Here is a 19,613-nt window from a genome sequence, read left to right as displayed (position 1 = left end):
AGGCGGGGGGTGGGGAATGGCTGGGTAGACAACTAGCAGTCTGGCACCACTTCTTGAATGTGCCAGAGAGTGTATTGTTTTACTTCTGTCCAGAGTTGTCCACTATATGGCCATCCTCCAGATGCTCCATCTCGGCTCTACCAAGACCCCTGTGCCCAATCCCCATGATAAGACATTGTTCTTTCTTTTGAGCACGGGTGCAGGAAAAATGTGGGCACACCCCACTTCACACAAGGTTAATTATGAAGCTTTGATGAAATTTAGGATAAAAGGAAAGTGATACATGGGAGGGGGAAGTTTTGAAAGTGCTCATATTAAGTATAATTTTCTCATAGTGTAAGAAACCCTTCACGGGGCTGCACACGAACATGCCATGCTCCTAATCTCACTCCCTTGTCCTGAGGTCTGGACCTCTGCGACAGAGTGACATGATCTGTTGATGTTTGAGCTGAATCATACATTGGCTGCTGTGGGGAATGAGTGAGGAGAGCAGTGGAGGGAGCAGGGAGCCCTGTTAGGAGGCTGGTGCTGTGATCCAGGAGAGACATGATGGGCCTCCTACTGGGTTGGTGGCCTTAGACGTGCAAATGGGGTTAGGGGGTTCCTAGAGAGGTAATAATGGTCAGAGCAAATTCATGGTGACAGGAACACACAGGGGTGTCTGGGAAGAGCAAGTGGGGTGTTGGCTGGAGCCTAGATGTGTAGGAAGGGCAACTATGGGAGATGAGGCTGGGAAGAGAGTTGGCATGAGGATAATGGAGGGTCCCAAATGCCAGGTGAGGAGTTTGGGCTTTCTGTTGCAGACAGCAGGGAGCCTGCCCCCATAGGACTGGAGCTCAGCTTCAGGGAGTGAGGCTGGCAGTGGGGGCAGAATGGAGGGAGGAGGCAGGAGCATCCATGGGGAGGGCTTGGCCAGCTACTGGGGGTTGAGAGCAGAGGCAGGAGTTAGGCTCTATGAGGCTGTGCTTCTCACACGTTATCTCTGGTTGTTGAGTGCCTCCACGCATGAAAAATCATAGCTGGGGCTCTGCTCTGCCCACACTCCTGGGAGAAGCCGCTCCAGGTTCTCAGGTAGTGAGATAAGCTGGTGCTCTGCGCCAGGGCTGAGATCCACCCTGATTCTGCCTCTCAATCCCTTCCTCACCCTGGGAGGGGCTGTCAGTTGATCCCCAGGGCCTCTCTGACTACATGCTTCTGCACCAGGTTAACCTTTCTGGGCTGAGCTGGAAATTTGAGCCTCAGCTCTCAGAAGAGGGGTTGTGAGGCTGGCAGAGGGGCATGGGGAGCTCCATAGGGAGCAGTCATCCTTTCCACCCCAGGAGCTCGGCAAAGGCTGGCTTTGGCCTCAGCCCGGAAAGAAGACGCTGGAAGGAGGGTAGGGACAGGCACCAAACTTGTTAAAGACCTCCTATCCTCGCTGCACCCAACCTGTTGGCCCTGCTTTTCCTTTAGTTCACTGCTCAGTTTGGGCTGAAAAGCACTAGTCACACTGCTTTCCCTTTGGGTGGTTCTAAGCTATTTATTTAACTGATCTCAGGCTCAGTTTACCCATCCATACAATGGAGGGCCCTCCCGCAGCTGCACTCCTTCCCCATCCCTCAACCCCCACCTTCACCACCCCCCCTTCTGATTACTTCCATTTCCACACTGCCTTTTATGAGGGTGATAATCAAATGCAGTCTCCCTTGAGGGAGGCATAAGCTCTAGCCAGGCTTGGACACTATAAGATGTTGGGTAAGTCCTGTGCCCCTTTAGCTCTATAGAAGCTCTATATGCACGCATGGTATTCCTATTTATTTCTATTATTGAAAGCTCATGTGAGCACTGAGAGTCCTGGTTCTTCCACTGAGTTGCTGTGTGATCCTGGGAAGAGAGCCCCGTCTGGTACGTGCTCCTTATCATCAGGGACTTTTTTCCCCTGGTTGTCCTGCCATGCCAACCCCCACCCAGGAGTCCGCACTTCTCAGGAGCAGGGTGAGCACAGAGACCACATTCTCCAGGAAGGTGTGAGTGTTTGGGGTGGGGGAGGATTCATTAGGATGCCCAGGATCGTAGGCTGGCCGAGGGGTACTTAAATGCTCTACTGGAGGATCCTTCAGCCCAGATGGACTCAGAGGTGGGGGCCTCTTCCTGCTGAGAAGAGAGCTTTATTTTTCTCCTAAACCCCAACAAGCCCAGACTTGGGGTTGAAGTTGCCAAGTTTCATCCATACTTGGGCAAATGACTGCTGCTGACGGAGGGTACAGAGACCAGAACCCCAGGTCCCCAAAGTGGCTCAGTAGGGAGTCAGGAGTTTGGGTTCCTGCTCTGGCTCTAACTGACAGTCCAGCTTTCAAGATGGTTTCAGATACACTCTCAGTGAATGTCATTGTCATGGTCACCTATCAGGGAACATGAGGTGAGATGCATTCCAAGGGTTAGGATTCTAAGACTGTAAAGCACACCCAAGGGAGGAGGTGAAGGGCTCCACCCTAGCCATCTCTTTTCTCTGCAGCCATCTCTGGTTGGGGTTCTTGCTGAGAAACAGGAGCCTTCTGGAAGTTATTCTGGGGTCTCTGATTTCAACAACATAACACATCCCCCACCCCCACCCCACTTCTCTAAAGCTCTGCCTCTGCCCAGGGCATATGAATCGCTTGAGGTCTTGTTGAATTGCAGGTTCTGGTTCAGTAGATCTGGGTAGAGCCTGAGAGTCTGCATTTCTAGCAAGCTCTCAGGGGATGCCTATGCAGCTAGTCTGTGGCCCACACTTAGAGCTTCAAGGCCTCTGGGCCTTAATGCCTTGTGCAAAACAGCAGAGAGAGCAAGCCTCCTGCTCTCAGCTTCTCTACTGGCGATTGGAGAAGTGCATCCTGAATTCAAATGACCAAAAAAAAACGGGAGTTTGTGAGGGTGAAAGGGGACCTGCCACCCAGCTTTGTAGGTGGTGAAACTGAGGCCTACGCAGTGCAGGAAGAAGCTTGTTCAAGATCTCACAGCATTTTAGTGAGAGTTGAGACTCAGGCCTCTTGCAAAGGAAAAACAAAAATGAAAACTAGAAAAGATACTCACTGAGGTGTTTGCTGTGCTTTCTCTGGGCGAACTGTGGGTTCCTTTGATTCTTCTTCCTAAGTTGTATTTTTTGTTTGTTTTTACAATGAACGTGTACCAATTTTGTAATAAAAAAATTAATTTTAATGAAAAAATTCTCACAGAGTTCTTAGTAAATGAGGTTATGTTTGTGAACGTGCTGGATGAACTGTAACTGCGTGCAGCAGCTTCAAGTCAAGGGTGTGTAATTCAGCCCAAACCCTCCTGAATTCCTTTCAGCGAGGTTACCCTCACTCTTTCTGGCGCACGAATCACCGAGATGAGGAGGAAGGCCAGTGCCGTCACCAACCGCCGCAAGCCGCTTCCTACTCCCACTTGGCCTCAGCTGTGGGAACTCTTCCCCCAAAGCTCTGGCCGCAGGAATCTTTCCCCTTAAACTGGGGAAGAAATTTCCCTAATCCGTTTTCGTAGTAAACGACCTCGGGCCAAGTCTGCTTTTGTTGCTGGTTTCCTAAGCTTAATTGCGAGCAAAGTTAATTTGAAAGAAAATGTTACAGCTCTGGGGCGAATTCTAACGAGCCTTGAGCAATTAGGGAAGAACGCATATAATTATTCACAGACCGGGGGGGGGCGGCGCCTGCACACGACGCGGTGGGGTGCAGGGCTCAGAGTGGGGCAAACGATTTCTCTGGATTCGAGAAAGGAAGAAGAAAAAGAGAAACGCACCTCCGGTCTCTGAGCCCCTAGACGGGGAGCCGGGGAGGTTCTATTTCACGGTTTGGGGATTCGGAGAGTTGGATTGTCCCAAGACGCAGCAGTGAATGTTCTCAATGTCCTAGAGCCACGCGGACTGGAGGGCCCGCCTGGCCCGGCCCGGCTGTGGATGAGGGGCGGCGCTCCCTCGCCTGCGCAGCGTCCTTTCTGGACCGGCCGGGTGGCGCACTAGCTTTGGGTGTCGCCGGCCGGCAGGAGGCCGAGAAGGGCTGACGCTCTCCCTTCAACACCTCGAGGGTCTCGCTGTCTCTCCTGGCTCCTGCTGTATACCCAGTTCCCTCCTCGCAGCGTCCCCTCTCTCAGGGCACAGACCCTGGTCGATCTCACCTGTCGTCCCAGTTGACAAGGAGAGTTGGGGGCGAAGACGCGTGCGCTTTCCCTCCCTGTCTTTCTTGTTCCCCCGGCTTTACCGCGACGCTCCAGGAGACTTCCGGATAAGGCGGCGCTTAAATGTTAAAACCTTCTTCCCTCCTGTGCCCAGCGCTTTACAGTTTACAAAGCGTTTCTATCCCTCTTGACTCGTTTAACTTCAGGTGGACTCTGAGGGAGGGGTAACAAATTCCCATTCACAAATGAGGACACTAGGGAAAGGACTGGATTAACGTTAATGGCGCTGTCAAAGCATTGGATTTGGTAATTAAAACACGGAGAAAGGCTCAACCGCTGCATTAACTGGGCGCATAGACTGCCCTTTTACAGCCCCAATCCCCCTGCCGGGCTTTAGGAAAACAAGGACAAAACCCCTGGGTGGAGGGCTTTCAATTTCTGGCCAGTGCCAACGAGGCAAGGCAACCTGATTTCTGCCTGGGAGAGCCATACTGTCTAGCTGCACACGGAGAACCTTTGAATTTCAACCTGCAAGGATCCATACAGAGATAAGGGAGGTCTAACACCTAGATCTTTCCAAGGTCACAGGGCTGGGTCTGAAATCTGAACCCACTGGCAATAGGGTCAGTGCTGCAGCTGCCCCCTCCTCCAGGTGGTAATTTACCACCACCAAAGTCAGGAAGGACCAACATCTATACCTGTACCGTCTAATACAGTAGCCATCAGCCACACACTGCTACTGTGCACTTGGCTGTGGCTAGTCCAAACAGATGACCTGTAAGTGTAAAATACACTCCAGATTTTAAAGACTTGGTATGAAAAAAGTAAAATATCTCAACAATTTTTATATTGATATGTTGAAATGATAGTTTGGACATTAAATTGGGTTAAATACAATATATTATTAGTTAATCTCACCTTTTTTTTAAAATTAATGCAGCTACCAGAAAAATTTTACTTACACAGGCAGCTTACATTATATTTCTATTGGGCAGCACTTATTTAGACAAATACCCGTCTGGACTGAATCACATTCACATGTCTTTGTGAACAGGATAGTGCAATCCCCAGAATTAAAAATAAAAATTACCAGTGTTTTTCAGTCTTCTTTCTCACCCCCCTGCAACTCTTCCCTAGCAAATTAACTCTGCAGAAAGAGGCTGCATTTCTCTTGTCAGAACTCACTTGCTCAAAGATCTTTATTAAAACAGTTCATCTGAATACTCAGGTTTATCTGAAAGCTGCACACCGAGCCTCTGAAATATTTAATGCTAGAAACTTTTGCTACAGAATCAAAACTTACAAGATTTCTCAAGAGAAAGGTGGGGAAATGGTTGGATCTTTTCTTTTTTTCTTTCTGATTTTGGTCAGCTTGTTGCTTGAAACAAATAAAGGATACAAAGCAAAGTTAAACACCAGTTTCTTTCTAAAGCTTACTTAAATGATGGCCCCAATTAATTTTTCTCTTTCCTTTTTGCATGAGGAGGCTGCCAAGGTACAGCAGAGGGTACCAGGGATGGAAGAGCCAGCCCAACAAAATGAAAACTGTCATCAACAGGTTCCCTTGAGTCTTGTCATCTCTGAATTTTAGTTCACCCATTGGGTCCCAGGCTGCTTGATGAAAAGAAAGCGTGGGCAATGGACAAATGTATTTCTACCTGCCTCAGTGGAAAACCGCACTTAGGGCCCAGCAGTAATAGCTGCCAAGTGATCAGCACATCAAGCTCAAAAGATTCAAGAAATTATGATATAACCGGTGCCTGGAGCTAATCCAGAGATGCTTGCCGTGAGTTCTGTTTCCATTCCTTGGAATAGGGTTAGGCCCTGGGTGGCCCACCCATGCTGCCAGATATGCAACAACCATGATGGGCCCTTAAAGATCATATGGGGGACGGTTGAATTCTGCAGCCCTCTTGTATTATAGATGGGAAAACTGGGGGTGTGAGTGATGGAACTGGGTTACACTGTGGCGCTGGGTCACCGTCCAGACTCAGAGCCTGGTGGTCTGCAGTTCTCAGAGGCAGGGAAAAGCAGCCCCTGGTCAAGCGAAGCAGAGGTCTTTCCCATTAAAAAAAAAAAGGTTACTTCTTTTGCAAATTTGTCCTCCTCAGCTTAACTAGGAAGACACTATCGGAGCCTTTTATTGTAATAACGTAGTCAAAGGCACAAGAGATGGAACTGTGTAAAAAGACCCGAGTTTTGGTAAGTACGGGGAAGAGTGAAGTCATGTGATTCTCCACAATTCCCTTAGACTCTGGTGTAGACACTACGTTGTGCCTCCTTTAGAGCCAAGGACCCTCCCCGGTAGAATGTCAGAAAGGCATGACCTTTGGAGCTTCGCCTCAGTGAGGGTCCATTGTCTCAGTCCGTGGGCCGAGGATGCCTCTCCCCACCTCCTCCCATTTTCAAAGCGAACCGGTGTGTACACGGTGCAGCGGGAGGCTGCGCCTGAACCTCCGGCTCGGTCCCTCCCATGTGGCTTTCAACTCGATCCCCTCTCCAGTCCCGTCCTCAGGTTTCGTGAGTACTTAGTTCGTAAAGACAGTCGAGGTATCTATTAATTTTCGCCTGTATTCTCGGCTCACATGGCGGACACAAACCGATCCGCTCCGCCTGGATAGGCAGCCGCACGGCGAGCGTGGTAGGCGCCTCCATTGCCCCCTCCGAGCTGCCCACCAGGATTGTAGCAGGGCCCCAGTGCTCCGAACTGGCCGGGCGATGTGCGCCCATAGAAGTCCACTGCAGTCTCGACGCCGCCACTGCTGCCACCTGCGGGGGGCGAAGCGGGCCCGGCCAATCGGCCAGCCGCTGCGAAGAGGGCGCTGCCGGCCCCTTGCGAGAACGCGCCGTCTGCGCCCGCGTAGGCGGCCGCATAGGCGGAAGTGTTGGCAGGTCGGGCGACGGCGCAGCCGGAGGGCTGGTAAGCGGTGGTAGTGGCAGAGGCGCCGGCCGAGGCAAAGGCGCAGGAACCGGAGGGCCCCGACGGCGTGGGGCCCAGTTCTGGGCTGAGCGGCCGCTCAGGCACCAGGCCGAAGACGCGGCACGGGCCTGGAGACGCAGCCGGGTAGTAGACCGGAGGCGGCGCGGCGAGCGACGGCGGGGCATAGCCTGCATAGACAGCGCCGGGGTAAGGCGGGCGCGCAGCGGGCACCCCGCCCGGGAAGATGGCGGCAGCGGCGGCGGCGGCGGCGGCAGCAGCAGCGGCGGCCGCGTCGTGCATGTAAGCCGGGTAAGTGGAGAGGTCAGAGCGCTTGAAGCGCTTGCGGCGGCGCAGAAAGCTGCCGCTCTCGAACATGTCCTCGGCGTTGGGGTCGAGTGCCCAGTAGTTACCCTTGCCCGGGCGGCCGGCCTCGCGCGGGATCTTGAGGAAGCAGTCGTTGAGTGTGAGGTTGTGGCGGATGCTGTTCTGCCACTTTTTGGGGTTGTCGCGGTAGAAGGGGAAACGTTCGGTGATGAACTTGTAGATGCCGCCCAGCGTGAGGCGGCGCTCCGGTGCGTGCGCGATGGCCATGGCAATGAGCGCAATATAGCTGTAGGGCGGCTTCCCACGCTGCAGGGGGCGCTTCCGCCGCCGCCCGCCAGCGCCGCGACCCGCCGCCTCTGCCGGGACCCCGGCCCCCGCCTCACCGCGCTCCTCCTTCACGGCCGCCAGCGCCTCCGGCTGCGGCGGCGGCGGCGGTGGCGGCCCGCTCTCCGCCGTCATGGCGCAGCCGTCCCGCGTCCCTGGGGCGTCCCCGCTGCCCGCTGCTGTCGAGGGTCTGGGAGCTGCGGGGCCCGGGTCGCAGGGTAACGGGAACCGACGCTGGGGCCCTCTTTAGAGAGCTCAGGGTGTCCTCGCAGTTGGCACCGGGAGCACAGCTTTCCTGGCAGGGGCGCGCGGGAGCTTTGGCGCCCGTAGTTTCCGGGCTGGCTCAGTGCGGACAGAGGCTCAAGAGTGTCCCGCCCACCGACGGCTCTGCTCGTGTTCTGGAGCTCGAAGCCAGGCGCCAGCAGCGACGTTGGGACCCGGACGAGGCTCCTGTCGCGGGCTGAAGGGTCCTTTGCGTGCTGGTGCCAGGAGGTCACGAGGTCTGGAATTGGTCCTGGGCTGGGGTGTCTGCATCAGTTCTGGGCTTCCTGCTGATCTGAGGATAACCGTCGAGGTCCTGAGCGCAGAGGAGGCTGCGGGCCCCAAGGTCTGAAACGAGAGCAGTTAGCGCAGGCGTGGGGACTCTGGTGGGGGCCGCCTAGGCGGCGCCCCTGCGGCCGGGGCCGCCGAAGGCGCAGAGGGCAAGGAGGCGAGGCAAGGCGACGGCGGCGAGGTTGCGGCGCGGGCCAGGCGGGGTGGCCGGCGACTGTTCCTCTCCGCAGGGTTGGCCTCAAGCCGCCAAGACCGCTGGCGAGGCGCTTCCCTGCACACACCCGGACCGGCTCCTCCCTCCGCGGGTTTCTCCTCCTTAAAGGCGCCAGGAAGCTTGGGGCGGTGCCCGTTCCCCGCCCGCCCCCCGACTGCCCGCCCCCTGGGCCTCGGCGCACCTCCCCAGGTAGGAGATGCTGTGGCGGCGCGGCGGGTACACCACACGGTCTGAGCATGGAGGTCCCTTGGAGGTCTCCTGGGCCGGTCCTCTCTGCGCGCCGACGGGGAGACTGAGGTCGGGAGAGGCCAGGAACTGTCTCTGGAGACCTCGGCGCCCGAACTCAGCGCTTCGGGACTTTACCAGCCTCTATAGAAGGCTAGGACCCCCAGGTGAAAGGAAGGGCTCGCCTCACCTTTTTTGGCTGGAGAGGGTGAGAACTGGCTGAGGGGCGCTTGGTTCTTGAGGGTGGGGGACAAGGAAGGGAGAAGACGCTCCAGGTGACTGGCTTCCAAGGTCTTTCAAGGATGATTTATTTTCAAACCCCAACTCAAGGCTGCCCTGGCCATTCCCCATCCAGTCCCTCATCCTTCAGGCAGGATTCCTAGGTCCCATAGAGGAGGTGACTTGCCACGGTTCCACCGCTACTTCGCAGCTTAGCAGAAACTCACACCTGCCTGCGTCTCTGGTAGGAGTGCGTTTCCTCGACTTGTACGAGAGGTAGCCAGTTTCCCTCGGTGGGTTCCAGGTTCCTCCACTGTACCGAGGTTTTGTATCTCAATTGCTGATATGTAGGGAAAGGCCGCAACACGCCCCCCCCCCGCCCTCCAATCTTTTATCTTTGGGTGGCTCGGGACCCCTCTCTATATGATGTGGAGTGACTCACAGCTTAAAGAGGATGGAGGCTAGGCTTCTGCCCTCTCGCGGCAACCTTCTCCTCCAGTTCGCCCAGTCAGGAAGGCTCCAAGTGGCTCCCAAGACCTCCGGGGGCAGCCGAGCAGCCCCTTCCCGCAGCGGGACGGAGGGCTGCGAGAGGTGGGGGCCGGGGTTGGGGGCGCTCTGGGTGGGCGAGTCTCCCGGGGAAGGGGCGGGCAGACGGGACCCGTCCGCTTTGCGGGTGTCCGGTTTCGGAGTTCGTTTCCCGCCAGCCTGATTCGGCCTCGCTCAAGACCGCCTGCGGCGGCGGCCCCGCAGGTCTGGGTTCGTAGGGACACCCTGGGCCTGTCCCTTCCCGGTCACAAGCCCTCAATTTTCTCCTCTGAGAACTGGGGGCGGAAAAGCATGTGCGGATCTCAGGGGTGGGGCGTACTACCCTTAGGATTTCAGGCTACGGCCGAGACGCAGCTTTCCGCGGGGCTGCGGGTGCAGGGCTGGGCGGAGAGAGCCGCGAGAGTGCGGGCGGCGGCCTTCAGGGGCTTTAGTCGCGTTCTTCGTGGAGGTGAGCTCCGGGCAGGTTCAGCCCCGCCAAGCATTGGGCAATTGCCTTCGGAAGAAAGAGGCAAAGAGTTCAGATCTTCGCTCCGGCGACCCGGGTGTGGAAGCAAATTGAACGGTTTGCATGAAGACCTTCCTCAGCGGATTCATGCTCCAAAGACGGGAGAGGCTTTTCACTCGCTCAAAAACCTCCCAGCTTCCTTCTTCCAAAGTAACGAAGCTGCGAGAATCCAGGTTGCATCCTGTTACGTTGTTTCAAAGGGGAAAAAAATGTTTAACATTTTAACCAGATACATTATAGCAATCTTTTAATACTGGATTTTGTGGTTCTCTGTATTTCCAAGATTCAGACTTCCAAATGTTAAATTTTGGACCACTGTCCTAACGTGAATCCATAAATCAAATAATGTGATTCTGTAGTTCTAAGATTCCATGACCAGAAGTCTAAAATATTTGACTGCGATTATATTCCTATGACTTTAAGCTTCTGGTCAGAGTGTAAAAGCGTATTCCTCATGTTTTAAGATGCTGGGAGTAAGATTTTGCGCCTGAAAATATGATGCCACTACTGGGAGTTGTAGCTTCTCTAGGTTTTAGAGATTTTTGCAGCTCTAAGGTACATATAACTTAATTTGAATTCCTGTCTAGGAATGTCTGATTGGAAGATTTGGGTCCTATAAATCCACGTCTCTCTTCTTATTTAATTCTAAAATATTAGTTCTAGATCCACTATTTTATAACTCAAATAATCTAATAATTCTTATAATATTTGTGACCATATGCTTTAATGACTTTATGATAGAGATTTTTAAGCTCAAATTACTATGGTTAGAAACCTCCATGTCTCATGATATTTTGATCCTCATTGTTTTATGACTGTGGACCCATTCTAGAAAACTGATTCCTTTTTCTCAAACTTTGCGGCTACTGAGCTACACCTGTACAACAGACCAAGCCTTAGCATCCTGAGATTAGATTTATTAAGCTTATGATTCTAAGATTTTCATGAACAAAGGATCCTAAAATTTTTATTCCATATATGTTTTATTCTAATAACACATTTCAAAATTCTGTACTTTGAAGATTCTATGAATCCATGATGTAAACTTTGAATTAAACGATTTGAGTGAACTGGGACAATTCACCCGTGTGGATCAAAACTATACATAAAGATCCCCTCGGTGCCAGGCCATTTCCTCCATTTCCTCTCATCCAGTCTTCCCCTCTTCTCTGGTGCAGTGCTCCTTAACGTGTTTAGGGGTAACAGACCCCATTGAGAACCATTTGAAAGCTGTGGAGTGGGTCCCAGTCCCTTGGAAGTCATTCTCCTAGTCCAGCAGGGGTGGGTTGGTGTTGATGTAGGCGGGTGCTGGGTGATTTCCATCCTCTTTGTAGCCGCCTTCAGCCCTGCATGTATCCCCAGCACCTTTTGGAAAAACCTGTCCCCTCACAGGCTATTTTATGTTAAATTTTGGGGGGAGGGGGTGCTGGTGATCTGTAGAAGATACTGGTAGCTCTTCCCCTAACTGCTTTACTGAGTTTTGAAGTGGCCCTCAGAGGGTTTAGTAAATATAAAGGAGGGGATCCAAGGAGTCATGGAAAATTCCTCCATATCTCTTGACCCAGATGCCCCTTCATGCAGATGCAGAGGTAGCCTGCTCTTCTCCTTAAGGAAATCTTGGAAATTCAAGCTGGAAGGAAACTAGGCCCAGATTGCCGAAGGGGCTTGCTTAAACTCTTGCAGAGGAGGTTCTACACTGAAAGGGAAACTCAGGTTATTCAGGCTCCTTACCTCCTGGCCCTGAAGCCTCTCTGTCTTTTTTCTTTCTTTCTTTTTTTTTTAACATCTTTTTTGGCGTATAATTGCTTTACAATGGTGTGTTAGTTTCTGCTTTACAACAAAGTGAATCAGTTATACATATACATATGTTCCCATATCTCTTCCCTCTTGCGTCTCCCTCCTTCCCAACCTCCCTATCCCACCCCTCTAGGTGGTCACAAACCACCGAGCTGATCTCCCTGTGCTATGCGGCTGCTTCCCACTAGCTATCTATTTTACGTTTGGTAGTGTATATATGTCCATGCCACTCTCTCACTTTGTCCCAGCTTACCCTTCCCTCTCCCCATATGCTCAAGTCCATGCTCTAGTAGGTCTGTGTCTTTATTCCCGTCCTACCCCTAGGCTCTTCATGACCTTTTTTTCCCTTAGATTCCATATATATGTGTTAGCATACGGTATTTGTTTTTCTCCTTCTGACTTACTTCACTCTGTATGACAGACTCTAGGTCCATCCATCTCACTACAAATAACTCAATTTCGTTTCTTTTTATGGCTGAGTAATATTCCATCGTATATATGTGCCACATCTTCTTTATCCATTCATCTGTTGATGGACACTTAGGTTGCTTCCATGTCCTGGCTATTGTACACAGAGCTGCAATGAACATTTTGGTACATGACTCTTTTTGAATTATGGTTTTCTCAGGGTATATGCCCAGTAGTGGGATTGCTGCGTCGTATGGTAGTTCTATTTGTAGTTTTTTAAGGAACCTCCATACCGTTCACCATAGTGGCTGTATCAATTTACATTCCCACCAACAGTGCAATTGTTCCCTTTTCTCCACATCCTCTCCAGCATTTATTGTTTCTAGATTTCTTTTTTTTTCAGTATGCGGGCCTCTCACTGTTGTGGCCTCTCCCGTTGTGGAGCACAGGCTCCGGATGCGCAGGCTCAGCTGCCATGGCTCACGGGCCCAGCCGCTCTGCGGCATGTGGGATCTTCCTGGACCGGGACACGAACCCGTGTCCCCTGCATCGGCAGGCGGACTCTCAACCACTGTGCCACCAGGGAAGCCCTGTTTCTAGATTTTTTGATGATGGCCATTCTGACTGGTGTGAGATGATATCTCATTGTAGTTTTGATTTGCATTTCTCTAATGATTAATGATGTTGAGCATTCTTTCATGTGTTTGTTGGCAATCTGTATATCTTCTTTGGAGAAATGTCTATTTAGGTCTTCTGCCCATTTTTTGATTGGGTTGTTTGTTTTTTTGTTATTGAGCTGCATGAGCTGCTTGTAAATTTTGGAGATTAATCCTTATCTTTGATAAAGGAGGCAAGAATATACAGTGGAGAAAGGACAGCCTCTTCAATAAGTGGTGCTGGAAAACCGGACAGGTACATGTAAAAGAATGAAATTAGAACACTCCCTAACACCATACACAAAAATAAATACAAAATGGATTAAAGACCTAAACGTAAGGCCAGACACTATCAAACTCTTAGAGGAAAACATAGGCAGAACACTCTATGACATAAATCACAGCAAGATCCTTTTTGACCCACCTCCTAGAGAAATGGAAATAAAAACAAAAATAAACAAATGGGACCTAATGAAACTTAAAAGCTTTTGCACAGCAAAGGAAACCATAAACAATACGAAAAGACAGCCCTCAGAATGGGAGAAAATATTTGCAAATGAAGCAACTGACAAAGGGAGTTCTCAGAGCCTCACTTGTGCTTAAAGTCCTCCTTACAGTGAGACAATGGAAACTCCAGGCCCAGATGCTTGCGAATCAGATCTAAGAATCTCGGCACAGCCAGAACACAGTGACCTCTGTTAGGATTACTCTGGGGCAGTCAGTCAGGGTCAGTGGGCTGTATGGCCTCAGAGTGCCAAAAAAGGAGGTCGGTCCTGTGTCACACACAGCCCAGCCTCTAGTCACAGCAGTGGCACGGAGTGAGAGCTCAGATTACAGCTAGCTCATTTACTGGCCCAGCGGCTTTGAGCTATCTGCTGCCCTTCTTAGGCCTCAGTTTCCCCATCTGTGAAGTGGGGGACTCCCTACCTGTCGCCCCCCCTTCCAGGGAGTCAAGAGGATGGAGTGGGGTGCATCACCAACCCGTCATTATCTTCTTGACTTTTAAACTGTTTTCAGGGTGAAACTTGGTTGTGAAAAAAAGACAAGCTGCTGGGGAAAATTCAAGTCGTTCCCACTCATGTGCGGAAATGAGATGCCCCCCTCAAAGAAGTAGTGGTTGATTAAAGTAAAATGCTTTCTGCCCACCTAGAAGGGAGAATGTGTGCGGGGAGGGTATTCCAGTCTTCGAGTCTGCGTGGATGTGGCTTTTTTCTGCTTCCACCGACGCGCAGGGACCCCCAGAGCTTGGTCAGGGCAACACAGTTTCTAGCGCTTTCTCGCCATTGGTTCACTTAAATACTGTGAACAGAGAATTATCATCACCCCAGGACCAGGCAGAGAAACTGGGGCCCAGAGAGGGGATCCTTCTGCTTCCCGTCACCCCGCTTAGCTTGCACCCTGCCGCCAGACTCCCGGCTCACCTCAAGGAAACTCCCAATCCCTTCCTCAGAGCCCTGTCCCAACACTGTTATCTCGCCCCGGAATGGGTAGCTCAGGAAACTGCTGGGACATCCAGGAGCTCCGTGGCTGCGGCGAAAAGGGCAAGCCGACTCCGAGAGGATGCGGACTTGTCCCACCTTGCACAGCGAGCCCTGAGCCCGGGCCTTACCCCCGCCCCCAGGTTAGCTTCTCGGCGCTTTCTCGGGTGCTCAGTGAGCGTTCCTGAGCCAAGGACTGAGGAATGCAAGGTAAGATCCTAGTCCGCTCACAGCGAGCGGGAGAGAGCCAGGCTGTGGCAGTGGACTCTCCTGGGAAAGCCGTGGTCCCTAGCGGAGTTGGTGAGAGCAGGACCCCGGGAATTCTCAGCGAGGCCAGCAGGCGCAAGTCGGTTAGATTCTAGGACCTGGGGGGCAGGAGCGGTCCTCTAGAATCATTGGGCATCCTGGTTTCTTGGGTATTCCGAGCTCTATGCCCAGCCTTAGGACTCTGAGAAGCAGGGAAGATTGTGAATGTTCATTTCGGGCTGCAGAGTTCATGGTCTGCAAGACAATCTCAAAAGGGCCTCTGATTACTCCCTTTTCCCTCTCAAAGGGGAAACGCACTAGACTGGATTCTAGTACTGCATGAGGTACAGGAAGAGACAGTGACTTGTCTCCCCTCCCCAGGCCAGGCTCCGCCGGGAGCCCCAGCCCTCTGATTCCAGTCCTTGACCCCTCCTCCTTCCTGGCACTGTGACCATCAGGGCACTTCACCCCAAGCTCAGTCCAGGCTCCCGGGGTTGGGGCGGGGGTGCAGACAGGGGTGGTAGAGCTTGGTACAGTGCCTCAGGCAGGTACCCAGCCCAGCTGGCTGGTTGCTCAGTGTCCACAGTGCCAGGTGGGCAATAGCATGGGAGCCCGAAAACACTTGTCCTTGGACACACACGTGCGTGGGCGGCCCAGCTCTCCTCTGGTCTCTTTCCTTCGGGCTTTTTTGGCTTTCTTTCTCTGTTTTAGCCTGAGAGTGTGTATCTTTCTTAATCTCACCGTCTGCCCTTTTGCCTCCTTGGCCTGCATGTATCCTCCCTTTCTGGGCATGTATCCCCAGAGTCACTCGAAAAGAGAGGCTGCACACTTCAGCCAGGGTTGGGCTGCCCATATCAGCCTCTTCCCTCCTGGAGGATGGTGCAGACAGTGGCAGGGCTGGGACAGAGGCAGGTTCACCCAGGAGTACCCTGGAGCGTGGGAGTGCTGATCCTCAGCCTTTCTGCCCAAGCACCTCTGAAGCGCTCAGCTCCCTCAGCTCTGCTGAGCCTGGCTGGGGAAGAGGGGAACACAAGGTTACACATGCCAGACTTCTGGACAAATCTAAGGCTCCAAATAGTCCTCTCCAGCAGGGCACTCCTGCTGTTTGTCTCTGCACAAACTGGGCCACTTGGCTGCTCAAAGGCTCTCAATGCCTGTACTTCCTCCAGGGCAAGATCAAGTATACTTTGCCTGGCCTGGCAGTTCAGGGCCCTTCGGACACAGTGCAGCCCCTTCCCACCCCTACTCTCTTCCTTGGTCTTCCCTGCCCCCAGCTTCAGAGGACTGCCCCCACCCCAAGTCTTCTCTTTCTCTCGCATAAATTCTTGCCCTCAGCCTGGAAAAGCTGGAAAAGCTGGCCCATGTCAGCTCAAATGTCTCCTCTTCTGGGAAGTCCTCCTTGATCTGCCTGAGTAAGTCAAACACATCCTCTTTGGGCCTGCCCCAGCATGTTTGGATTTTGGCACTTGTCACACATTTTTATGGTGTAGTAATTTGATTATGTGACTGTCTCTGTTCTTCTCTGGGAGCTCCTTGGTGGCAGGAAGTATGGTTTCCTGCAACTGGACACACAGGTCCCCAGCACAGAGCCTGGCTCAAGGAACAGTGTGGCTCTGCTATGAGAGCCAGTTACTTAGAGTCAGTCCTGGGTCAGTTCCTGTCTCTACCTCTTCCCAGCTGTGTTACCTTTGGCCACTTAGTCACTCTGAACCTCAGTTTTTCAATCTATAAAATGGGGATAATATTAACGTCATAAGAGAGTTGTGATGGTTACTTTTGTTAACTGCAAACACATGCAAAACTCTTCTATGTGAAGACACTGTTTTAAGCACTTTATGAACATTAAATGCACTAACATATCAGGAGACCTGGGGGCAAGTCTCAGGCCTGTCACTAACTGGGTATTGGGGGGTACATCCAGGAGAACAGGCAGAGTGCTGGGTCTGGAAGGCATAATGACTTGATATGCCATCTAGGCAGGTGGGCAGCTGCAAAAGAGCCCAGAAGCAGGGATCTCACAGATGATAGGGCTTAAGGGAAGTTTCAGACTCAGAACAGCATCTTCTTCCCTAGGTTCAGGTATGGAGGCCTCTGGGATGATCCTGGGGCCATCTGAGAGACACAGTTGGGCCAGCTTGGCCCTACTGGGCTGAAGTCTGAGTGTCTCGCAGGGCAGCCTCTCTCCCTGGTGTCCTGGAAACTTAGGGCCTTGGATCTGTATGCAGCCCTGGTTTCTATCTAGGCAGATCTGGCCCAACCTTTTGGCAGGGGGTTTGGGGAAAGCTTCAACACTAAGCTGGGCATATTCAGAGGCATATTCTTTAGTCCTGAAGCCATCCACTTACTTGTCACCCAGTAGGGTAGATGTCCAGGGGCCATGGGGATGATGAGGGGATCTGGGCTTACCCTCCTGAGATGGATTTGGACATACTCCAGGAGAAGGGAAGAGGTGAGAGTCCCTTTAGGGGGCCTCATCCTTGGTGGGTGTTGTACATGGCTCTTTGTCTTCTTTGAGCCCTGGCCAGGCCAAACTGGCCCCAGGTCCTGGGACCAAATGGACTACTGGAACTTAGCTCTGGGTCAGTGGAATAATACAATAGCTTCTATCTATAGGCTTCTACTACTTTTTTTTCCTAAGTTCTAACTTTCTCATAGACAGCCTACTATTTCCTATGTGTAATTTGTGGAGCTGTCTCTGATTGTGGGGGTATTTGTTGGCCCGAGATGATTGACATTGGTTTTACCCAGTGAGTGAGTCATACAGTCCAAGCTCAAGTAAGCAGCTCCACCTTCTTCTCCAGGTTCACTTTGCTTACCACCTTCTAGTACTCCTCCCTTGGGAACTGGCTGTCTGTCATTTATGGAACTGAAATAACCTAAGCAGACTAACAGTGATGGAAGAAAAGAGTGTGTCCTTCACACCACACCATAGCTCTGTTCAGCATTTTATCAATGATATACAAGAAGGCATAGAAAGCAAGCTGATTGGGCTTGTGGCTGACCACACTGAGGTGCTGATGCTGGTAGCTGACAGATGCAAGACTTGGAGTAATCACCAGGTTGGGAGACTGAGCCAAAACCAACAAGAAAACACTTAAAAAACTGTTATGGAAGCATCATAACATTACAGGAGACAAAGCCAGAAGAAAAAAGTCACCCACATGCCAATTACCTATCATTCATCTACTAGGTTTTTCTATGTTCTGTTTTTTTTCTCCTTTGTGTTCTTATGCACATATATATGTTTATATAGGTGTAACCATAGTGTATGTACAATTCTTTAGTCTTTATATACAATGCATTTGCATTATTTTGTAAACATATCTACATGTTGCCCCTTACTTCCCATTTTTCATTTGTAGTTGGAAATGAAATGGTCTAATGTTGATTTAACCCTTTTATGGTAGCTAGGCAATTAGATAATTTCCAGTATCTTTGATATAGGTGATGCTGCTATGTGTTTGTATAAAGAGCTGAGTATTTCTTTTGAATTATCCTTAAGACAAATTCCTAAGAGCGAGATTTATGGAATGAGGAACATTTTTGTGTTTCTTCATATAGTGCTACCAAGTTGTCTCTAAGGACATTTTGCAACTCACCACAATCAAGATAATTAACATATCCATCACCCCTAAAAGTTTCCTCATGCCCCTTGTAATTGGTGATTGATTAATTCCCACCCACCCCCATATCTGTAGGCAATCACTGATCTACTTATGTCACTATAGAATAGTTTGCATTTTATTGAACTTTATATAAATGGAATAACACAGTGTATTTATTTTGTCTGTTTTCACTCGGCATAACTATTTTGATACTCATCTATGTTGTGATATCAATAGTCAATTACTTTTTTTTTTTCTAAGTAGTATTCCATTACATTGACCATACCATGGTTTGTTAATCCATTCACTTGTTGATGGACATTTGGGTTGTTTCCATTTTTGACTCTTATAAACAAGCTGCTATGAATAGTTGTGTACAGGTCTTTGTGTGGCTATGTTCTCATTTCTCTTAGGTAAATACCTAGGAGAGGAATATCTGGGTCAGATGGTAGGTGTATGTTTAAATTTTTAAGAAATTGCCAAACTTTTCACAAAGTGGCTATATTTCTTTTATTTCTTCTAGCAGTAGATGAGAGTTTTAATTGCTCCATCTCCTTATCAAAACTTGATTAGTACAGTCTTTTAAATTTTACCCATTTTAGTATATAGTGGTATCTCATTGTAGCTTTAATTTGCATTTCCCTCATGACTAATAATATGTTTATTATCTATTGCTGTGTTACAAATTACCCCCACATTAGTGGCATAAAACAACAAACATTTATTGTCTCACAGTTTCTATGGATCAGGAATCTGGGTGTGGCTTAGCTGGGTGTGGTTAGCAGAACTGACCCATCTGAGCTTAAAGCTGCTTTGGGGTAGTGCTGGATATGGGAAAATTGGAGAGAAGAAGAAATGAAAGAGCAAAGGATTGGAAAAGTAGACAGAATTGTCAGGCTGAAAAAAAAAAAAATCGCCAGGCTGTAGTTTTCCTGCTAGATGGAGGAGTTTGAATTTCCAGGTGATTCTAGGAAATGGAACATTTGTTGAACAATGTACGTGTTATCAGGCTTTGATGTTAGTTCATTTAATCGATCCTCGGAACAGTCCCATTTTAAAGATTTAGAAATTGAAATCTGAAAAGTTAAGTAAAACTTGGCCAAGGACATATACTTGAGATGGATTTGAACCCCCCTCTGTTTCCTGTCAAAGGCCACTCTGCCTCACAGTGTCATTGCTTCTAGAGCCCATAAGACCTCTTTGAGTAAGTTCTAATGGACAGTAAGAAGTGCAGATCCTCTGATCACTCAGGTTTCAGCTGATAGCCTGGGTTCTCCTTAGAGACTGAGTCATGTTGCAAAACCTCCCCGCATCCCCTACCCTAACAGGCTTGAGTGGCCTCTGTAAGGTCCACCTCAGTTAGCAAAAAGACAGTAGGTCTTTGCTCTGACTACCTCCGTGAATGATATCTGCCTTATAAGGGAAGAGTCGTCACTGGTGGCCCGACTTGAGATGTCTTCTGC

General features: G+C 50.6%; 1 protein-coding gene across 1 annotated transcript; it reads right to left on the bottom strand.

Annotated features, from left to right (window-relative positions):
- Window positions 1-6,591: 6,591 nt before the first annotated feature.
- On the bottom strand, window positions 6,592-7,834 carry FOXE1 (forkhead box E1; the record flags this gene model as incomplete). The annotated part of the gene is made up of 1 exon (XM_081237013.1): window positions 6,592-7,834. The coding sequence occupies one exon, from the start codon at window positions 7,832-7,834 to the stop codon at window positions 6,713-6,715; it is 1,122 nt and encodes a 373-aa protein (XP_081093139.1). The 3' UTR covers window positions 6,592-6,712.
- Window positions 7,835-19,613: the final 11,779 nt, after the last annotated feature.

The sequence above is a fragment of the Mesoplodon bidens genome, assembly GCF_964165515.1.
Source record: "Mesoplodon bidens genome assembly, chromosome: 6".
In the NCBI taxonomy this organism is placed as follows: Eukaryota; Metazoa; Chordata; class Mammalia; order Artiodactyla; family Ziphiidae; genus Mesoplodon; species Mesoplodon bidens.
The sequence above is the reverse complement of the archived record's forward strand: the minus strand, read 5'-3'. Positions and strand labels throughout refer to the sequence as shown.